General features: G+C 39.9%; 1 protein-coding gene across 1 annotated transcript in view; it reads left to right on the top strand.

Annotated features, from left to right (window-relative positions):
- The first annotated feature begins 4,729 nt into the window (after window positions 1–4,729).
- Window positions 4,730–9,420, top strand: part of MAMDC2 (MAM domain containing 2) — a 216,738-nt gene continuing 212,047 nt past the window's right edge. Inside the window, exons 1-2 of the mRNA XM_043976357.1 lie at window positions 4,730–5,269; window positions 5,664–5,777. Of these exons, the coding sequence (XP_043832292.1) occupies window positions 5,236–5,269; window positions 5,664–5,777 (148 nt within the window). The 5' untranslated portion in view covers window positions 4,730–5,235. The remainder of the gene's footprint in view (window positions 5,270–5,663; window positions 5,778–9,420) is intronic.

Here is a 9,420-nt window from a genome sequence, read left to right as displayed (position 1 = left end):
ATATTCATAGCAGATCTATAATTCAAAGACATTTGTCCAATGACTAAGGAATGGTTGGACAAATCTATGGCATACAAATTAGTGTAATGGAATATTGCTGCATGTATAACATGCTAAATAAGGAGAATTCATTGAAACATGGGAAGACTGAAATGTAATGAGGTGGAGTAATGAAAGCAAATCCAAAAAACACTATACACAACAATTACAATGATTTAAATAAAAACAACACTGTGACAAGAAAGCTTGGGTCAAATGATATGGTATCAATATTTCTATCAAACTGTCAAAGTTTAACTTTATGTGCTTTTAAAGCACATTACTTTCATTTCAATTGAAAGTAGCAAATTACAAAAGTAGAAAGTGCCAGGTCCAATTAATCACAATTACACTCTTGGACAGTTTTGCTTAACATTTTAGGAAATATACTGGGGAATAGGGATTATTTTGGTCTTTATTGGAAAGTGTCAAGACAACATACCCCCCAAAACTTTAATCCTAAAAATGTCCTCAGATTATTATGCTTAGGACTGGACACAATCATCGAGTATAGCAAGATCATTAATCACATAACTTCACATACTATGATTCTATTAATGCATCATAAAATTGCATTATCATTGGCTGTCACATCACACTAACTCATACTGAACTTTTCATTCACTAAATTTTCAATATTTTATTTGAACCATTGTCTAGCCTCAAGATCATTTTGCCTAAGAAACGGTTATGCCACCAAAGGACAGATACCAAGCAAATCCAAAAGTTAGGGGGAAATGACTTGAAAGAACTTTTTGGGTTTGTGTGTGTGTGAGGCAATTGGGGTTAAGTGACTTGCCAACGGTCACACAGCTAGTGTCAAGTGTCTGAAGCCAGATTTGAACTCAGGTCCTCCTGACTTCATGGCCAGTGCTCTGTCCATTGCGCCACCTAGCTGCCCCTGAAAGAAATTTTAAATGAACTTTGAAAGACTTAGTAACTGATCAACAACATGACCAACCACCACTGTAAAGAACTCATGATAAAACATGCTCTCTACTTTCAGATTAGAGAACTGGTGAACTCAGAGTACAAACTGAAGCATCTTTTTTATTTTTTCTTTCTTTTTTGGATATGGCTAATGGTGGGAATTTGTTTTGTATGATTATACATATTTGTAGTAGGTTTTGTTTTTCTTGCCTTCTCAGTATGTAAGGGAGGAAGAAGAGGAAGGGAGAGATTTTGGAACTGAAAATAGAATAAAACTGAATTTTTAAAAAAGAGCTTTTGATTCCAAAATATGATTTAGTGCAATTGATAATGGAGAGAAAGTTGAGACTACTGAGAAAGGTAAGAAATTCTATCTAGCTGGTCATTTATTTTGGTAGAAGGCACTACCATTTTTCTAATCACCCAAGTTTATAAACTGGGAGTCAATTTCAAGTGCTATTCTCCTTTTCTCATCTAATTATTTGTAAAGTCTTGCCAATTCTACCTCCACAACACCTCACATTAGTTCCTTTCTCTCTACTCAAAGAGACAGTAACCACATTATCCTAGTTCAGGCCCTTATCACCTCTCACCTGGATTAATGCAATAGTCTCCTAATTGATCTCCCTGAATCCAGTTGTTCCCCTTTCCAATGTATTTCACTCTTGCTTGACAGCCCAAGTTTTGTAGCCTGAAAATCTACTGAGGCTTTTGGTCTTATACATTTCTGTTAGTTGTCTATATATCTTGGATGCTAAACCCTCATCTAAGAAATTTGATAACAACTTTTTCTTATTTGACAGCTTCTCTTCTTATACTAGATATATTTATTTTTCATTTGTGTAGAAACTTTTTAACTTCTGAATTCAATATCTTTTTTATCTTCTATAACCACCTTTATCCCTTATTCAATTAAGAATTCATCCCTTACCTTATAGAGAAGAGCAAATGATCTGCTTCTTCCCTTCTAATTTGGGGGGGGGGATGATATGAACTTTAATATTTAAATCATGTATATATTTGAATTTATTTTGGAATCTGTTGTAAAACATTGGTCTCAGGTTTATTTCTTCCAGATTGCTTCCCAGTTTTCCTAATATTTCTTAACAAATAGAGAATTATTTCCAAAGTAATGAGAAACTTTCCCAAGCTTTGATTTTCCTGTGTCTATTCTATTCCATTGTCCAACTTTTCTACTTTAAAACCAACAGAAAACGATTTTGATTGTTGCTGCCCTATAATATAGGTTGAGGTCTAAAAATCACTTTATTCGTGCTCTTTTTTTCATTATTTCCCCTGCTATTTTAGATATGTTCCTCCAAATGAATTTTGTTACTATTTTATAAAATTTTAGAAAATATCCCTTTGGTAGATTGGTATAACATTAAAAATGCAAATTAACTTTGGTAGTGTTGTCATTTTTATTATATTGGTACAACTCAGCCATGAGTGTTGAATATTCCTCTAATAATTTCAGTTTTTTAAAAAAATTCTTTTTAGGAAACATTTTAATTGAATCTACACAATTACTAGGTAGATTTTGGTAGATTGACTTCCAATCATTTTATTAATTTGATAGTTATTTTGAATTAGTATTCTCTTTTTTATAATTGTTTCTAGAATTTTGTTATTATTTAGAAATTTTGTTGAATTTTGTGCGTTTATTTTGTAGCCGTAAACTTTGCTGAAGCTAAAATAAGTCTCAATTAGTATCTTTGCTGAATCTCTATGATTTTCTTTCTTTCTTTTTGCGGGGCAAAGAGGGTTAAGTGACTTGCCCAGGGTCACACAGCTAGGGTCAAGTGTCTGAGACTGGATTTGAACTCAGGTTCTCCTGAATCCAAGGCCAGTGCTTTATCCACTGCGCCACCTAGCTGACCCCCTCTCAGATTTTCTAAGGAAACCATCATGCCATCAACAAATTCAGATTCTTTTGTTTCTTCTTTTATTTCTTTCTCTTGTCTTATTAGTATTGCTATTATTCCTAGAACTATGTCAAATAATAGTGGAGAAAGAGGACATCTTTACTTGATTTTTGTCCTTACTGGGAAAACTTCAGGTATTTCCCCATTGCATATGATGTTTGTGTTTGGTTTTAGGTAGATGCTTTTTTTTTTATCATATTAAAAAAATCCCTCTATCAGATGTTCTCAATCTGGGGTCCACGGATTATTTCTGGATGGTCCAAGAACTTGGATGAGAAAATATTACATCTTTATTTCAGTATAATTGGTTTCCTTTGTAATCCTATGTATTTTTGTTTTTATTTGTTTAAAAACATTATTTTGAGAAACTATGCCTTCCTAAGGTTCCATAGGTTTTATCAGACTGCAAAAAGGGTTCATGGGCTTCACCAGACTGCCAAAGGTGCCCATGACAGAAAAAAAGGTTAAGAACCCTTAATCTATGCCTTTATAGTTGTTTTAGCATAAATGAGTATTATACTTTTTAAAAGATTTTTTCTGCATCTGTTGAAATAATCATGTGGTGGGGCAGCTGGATAGCACAGTGGATAAAGCACTAGCCCTGTATTCATGAGGACCTGAGTCCAAATCCGGCCTCAGACACTTGACACTTACTGTCTGTGTGACCCTGGGCAAGTCACTTGATTCTTATTGCCCTGCAGGAAGGAAGGAAGGAAGGAAGGAAAGAAAGAAAGAAGGAAGGAAGGAAGAAACATGTGGTTTTGAATAGTTTGTTAATATGCTTGATTATGTTGTTTCCCTAACCATCCTTGCACACCTGGTATAAATTAATTTGATCATAATGAAAGATTTTTAAAAATAAACTTTTACATCTTTTTTAAGTTATCCAACAAATCTTAATGGGATTTGAGGAAGGACTTCAGGACTTTGGGTTGATCCCCTGTGTTGAACTTATGGAATAACATGGACAAAAGCCCAGGAGGACAGACAGGTATGGATGGGGGTGCAATTTGCAAAAATGGAGAGTAGCCACATTAATGAGATTATGAACCCATAGGGGTATCAAAGTTAGAATACTTGGACTACCTAACACACAAAATGTGAGGACCACCTTGGTAAACCTTAAAGCACTTCATGGGTTATTATTACTTTTAAAATGTTTAAACAGTAACCCTTGCTTTCTTTTCCCTAAGATTTCTATCGCAGATATTTCTATTAAGGTCAAAGAGCAGACATCATATACCTGTTAGCTCCTTCCTCCTTACCCATGCCCCTGAAGTGCTGTTTTTGGTTTGGGGGTGTTTTGTTGTTGTTTTACTTTGGAGCTTGGGGCAAAGGTTGAGGAGGGGCAGAATAATATAGGAAGGTGTAAATTTTTTTTCCAAACTTTCCAAAGAAAAGATTTTGGATGCTTATAATGAAAAAACCTTATTTACCACACCCACTGAACCAAGAGCAAATTAAAGGGGGGGAAGGACTGGCCACAAAAACAACTTTAGTAAACAGTACTATCTCCTTAGCCGAGTTACAGGATTTTAGCTCTGTGGGGGTTGAGAGATGCTGGATAAAATGTATAATAGGAATGTTGGTGAAGTCATATAAGCACTTTTATGTAAAGCTAATTACTGCATTATCAGTATCCAAAACATCCCAGAGTATCTCTTAAAGAGATTCCACCCTGTTCTATTCTGGGGAGAAGAGGTTAAAAATAAGGGGCAAAGCTAGATGATTCGGTATGCCAGATGTGGGCAGGCTGACGCAAAGGTCCCCAGAAATAATCTGGTTCCCACAGAAGTAGGCTTGGCTGGGCGGGGAGTTGTCATACCCAGCCCCTCTCAAGTCACTATTCCTTCTCCTTTTAGTGTTGCCTCCTGGATCACCCTGTCAGAGTCAAACGCCAGAGCCAAGGGCCTTCCCCCTGACCTGCCCTTTCTCTCCCGATTTCTCCTTAGCCAGCTTTGGCCAGGAAGCCTCCAGCTGCCTCCTCCCTCCGCAGCTCCGCTGAGGACCAGCTGTGCAGCAGGGTGACCTCTGCTCTGGACTGCGGCTCTGTAGCTGTTGGGGCAGCCATCGCCGCCCGTGACCCGCCTTCCGTTACCTCCAGCTTCAAGCTGAGCCACACCGAGCTGAGATCCAAAGTCGTGTTCCTCTAGAAATTCCCTCTGCCGTCTCTGCAGCCCCGGGCTGCACAGTCGCGTTCCCCTCTTCTTCCCCCCTGTCCCGCCACCCCTGAGTCCCAGCCCTCCCTCTCCCCCTTCCACTCAAACCCATCCCGCTGCAGTGGGCTGTCAGCTTGAAGTCTGAGAGCTGCATCTTTCCAACTGCTCCCTGAAGGGCGACTATGCTCCTGTGGGGTGTCCTCCTGGTGGTGCAAGGTAAGGGTCAGGACTAGGAGCGAGCGCACTCTAACCTTTGCCCCTCTGGAGGCTACTCCCGCTGCCTCCCGGCGGGCTGGGAAGTGTTGCCTGCAGCTGTGCATGGTGGAACCCACGCTCTCCCTGGAGAGCCAAACTCCGCTGGGCTGGCAACACAGAAAACCTGAGCGCGCGATGTCCTGTCCTCTTCCCGTGCAACTTGCCCTCCGTTCCCGTCTTGGCCAGTATTTGGGGGGGTGGGGGTGGGGGGCGGGGAGGATACACGGTGGGAAGGGTACTCTCAAGGCACCAATGCACCCCTCTGTCCCCCATGCCTTCCCTTCACCTACCCCGGCTTAAAGTTTGGGTGAATGATCCGGGAGAGTGTGTACTGAAACTTTCTTTGTACCGGCAGCACTGCTGTTTGCCAGAGCTGTGGAGCGCCCTGCTGGCTCTTGTGCCTTTGAAGACAGCACTTGTGGCTTTGACTCAATATTTACATTTTTGCCATGGATTTTAAATGAGGAAGGTAAGGATGGCGTCGCCTTTCTGGTTTTCACTTTTCCGGACTGGCTTTTTAATCTAATGTTAGGTTGATTTCTTCTCCACAGAGGAGGAGAAATCCAAGGTACCTGATTCCTTAAACAGGGCATGAAGAACCGAAATGACAGTAAAAAGATGAAATCATCAGTTTGCTTTCCCTTTCCTTAAAAAAAAAAAAAAAACGTTTTAAAAGCTGCAAACAATCCTAAAATCACGTTCTGTTTTACTGTTAAAAGTGCTGGAGTGAGAATTGGAAGACCTGAGTTCAAATTTCAACCAGCCTACTTGTTGTGTGACCTGGAGCAAGTTACTGAACTCTGAATCTGAATTTCTTCATCTTTAAAAACTGGAGGAAGCTGTTACATTAGATACAAACGTCCATTATAACACAAAGTTCTATCTTCTGTCTGATAGAGTGAGGTAGCATAAGTTAGTGAAAAGTGAGATAAAGTGGAAGGATAGGGATGGACTCTCATCCGACTCTACCTCTAATTAGCTGTGTCACCTTGGGCTAGACTCTTCGACCTTCTTGGGCTTTATTTTCCACAGTGGAAAGGGAACTAGATTTGGAATCTGAGACCCCAAGTTCAAATTCTATATTTGATACTCTAATGTCCCTGTGATCTTTAGCAAACAGCATAACACTCTGGGCCTCAAATTCCTTACCTTTTTTTTTTCCTCAGGACAATGAGGGTTAAGTGACTTGCCCAAGGTCACACAGCTGGTAGTTGTCAAGTGTTTGAGGTCAGACTTGAACTCAGGTCCTCCTGAATCCAGGGCCTGTGCTTTATCCACTGTGCCACCTAGCTGCCCACAAATTCCTTACTTTTAAAATAAGGGGATTGAACTAAATGCTCCTAAGAGTATAAGTCTAAGATCTAGTGACTTCAGTTGAGATTTCTTTCCCTCATTTTCTTCTCTCTTCACTCCTCTTCCCATCCCCTTCTCTTTGGCCCATTAAGGCTAGGAATACAGTATAGGACAAATTAACTTATGTCCCTATTTCTTTGTTCCCAGATTCAAAACTTATCAGAATGTGACTCCATTGGAGAATGTTGAGTCCACAAAATGCCATTTTGAAAATCCAAGCTAGCATTGCTGAGTTGACAATTGATTAGCTTATCTGGTTAGCTGAGAAAATACCATGGTTTTGGTGGCCTTTTCTATTCCCACCTTCCTATTTTATGGTAATCAAAGGGTAGGCTCAGTGGGCACAGGAAATGAATATTTTAGGACTGACTCATTGACCCTTAACTGGTTGTTTGATTTTGAGGTCACTTTAACCTCATTACATCTTGTATACCTCCCACTAACACTGTGACTGGTAAAACTGAGAAAATGAGTATCAGAAATGACCTGTCCTGGTAACAGCAATGAATTTGGAATCATAAATGGAACCATCCTAGGACAGAATCAACAGGCTTTTGTACCAGGGCACTGACATGGGGCAAGGGCATATTTCCTATCTGTGGTGATCTTGTGGTGACCGCTGTTCTTGTACCTTATCTCTCAGTCCTCTAGAAACATAGGAAACAACTAATCCACAGGATTCTCTAGGGATCATAGAGTCATAGTTGTGGAGTCAAGAAGAGACCTCAGAGGTCATTCAACAAAAGCATTCATATACATGATCTTATTTGAGCTTCACAACTGTGCTATTAACTGTGTTTTACAAATGAAGAAACTAAAACCCAAGGAAACTATATGACTTGCCTAAGATCACACAAGCTGGATTTGAACAAAGGTTTTCTGACTCTAGAGCCAATCTTCCTTTTATTATATAGTACTGGGATGAGCTTTCCCTCCTAATGTGATTACAACCAAAGTGGGCACTGTTCTCTGAACCCCCCACCCCCCAATGCCCAACACACTATTGAATCTGCCCCAGCTGTAGTTTTGGCTACTTAAATCTGACTAAGAGACCTGAAATCCTAGCTACGCCATTACTATCTTTCTGACTTCAATTCCTTCTCCTGTAAAATGAAAGTATGGAACTAGATCATCTAAGGTCCCTTCTAGCTCTAGAGTTCTATGACCCAAAATTGTGGTACTTTCTCAGCTAACCAGATAGGCTAATCAATCGTCGACTCAGCAATGCTAGCTTGGATTTTCAAAATGGCATTTTGTGGACTCAACATTCTCCAATGCAGTTACATATCATCTTACATTTGCCTTCAGGATAATAATTGTATTCCCCCTACACATGTTGTCAGTTTCACAAAGGAAGAAAAAGGGGCAGCTAGGTGGCGAAGTGGATAGAGCACCGGCCCTGAATTCAGGAGGACCTGAGTTCAAATCCGGCCTCAGACACAACACTTATTAGCTGTGTGGCCCTGGACAAGTCACTTAACCCTAACTGCCTCACCAAAAAAAAAACAAACAAACAAACAAAAAAAACCCAAACAACAACAAAGGAAGAAAAAGCTCCAAACCCTTTTCTTAAAAGTCACCTTCATGAAAATGTACCTCCTTCCCTTCTTTGAAGAGGTGGGGGACCATGGATGTGGTACATTGCATATACTGCCAGGCTTGACTGATGTGCTGGTTATTTTCATTTAATTGCTTTTTTCCTCTTTCTTTTTAATTCTTTATAACAGGGCATCATTCAGTGGGTAAAGGAGGGGAGAGAGGTATATTTGGAATAGGAGGTGATGTGATAACAAATTAAAGAAGAATTAAATTTAAAATAATATGCCATCTCCCAGTCAAAGATAGAAAGGCAACACTCAGCACTTTGGTAGGATGGTAATTTAGCTCCACAGTTAACCTCTGATTCAAATTACAACCCACAAGTCTTATGGGATCACCACAACGCTTCAATAAGCTATGACTTTTGGAAACCCTGCTTCCTGTCCAAGGCTGACAGGAAGGCTTCTGCTGAGCTGGCACAGGAGCAATAAGAGTGGCAGTTGCACAGTAGGGAGGGATACCTTAAAAGGAGGCAGCAAGATGCATATACAGAAGTTTAGCAAAGTTTAATATTATAATGGACAGACTGTTCTTTCTCCCATCTTTCCAACGACAAACAGACCAGCCACACTGCTTTCTAACTTGGCTGGGAAGAAGTTACTCATTTTACTTGCTGCCTGCCAGAGCTACAGCTACGGAAGTTATGCCGTTACAAATCTAGTTTTCGAAAAGTTTTAAAACTTGGATAGAGATGTTTACTCAAGTGAGAAAGTTAGGTAGGTGTGTGCCTGCTGCTCCAGGGGACAGTTAAGGCTCTTTCACTCTTTCCATTATAAATTCTATTTCTAGGGAACTTGGTCACAATAAAAGTATCTTAGGCTGAAATTCAGCATGCATACTGTAAGCTTCTCTGCTGTTTTGTGACAAAATCCTCTTGAAATCGATTTCACCCACTTCAATTTGTTGGGTATTAAAAAGTTTACTTGAGATACCTTTTGCCCTTTGGTAGCTGGGGTAGGGATGTGTGAAATGCCATTCTACAGGTGTCACAGAGGACGTTACCACAAAAGCACAGCTGAAGGAATTAGAGAAGGGTATAGTTATTTAAGTGTGATTTTTAGAGGAGGAGGAGGAGAGGACCCCATCCAAAAATACCTCTTTACAGCCTGAAATTGCATTCATTCCTTTGGGCTAAGGTTTTCTATCTCCCAGAATCCCCT

Source organism: Dromiciops gliroides, chromosome 1 (assembly GCF_019393635.1).
Source record: "Dromiciops gliroides isolate mDroGli1 chromosome 1, mDroGli1.pri, whole genome shotgun sequence".
Lineage (NCBI taxonomy): Eukaryota > Metazoa > Chordata > Mammalia > Microbiotheria > Microbiotheriidae > Dromiciops > Dromiciops gliroides.
The sequence above is the reverse complement of the archived record's forward strand: the minus strand, read 5'-3'. Positions and strand labels throughout refer to the sequence as shown.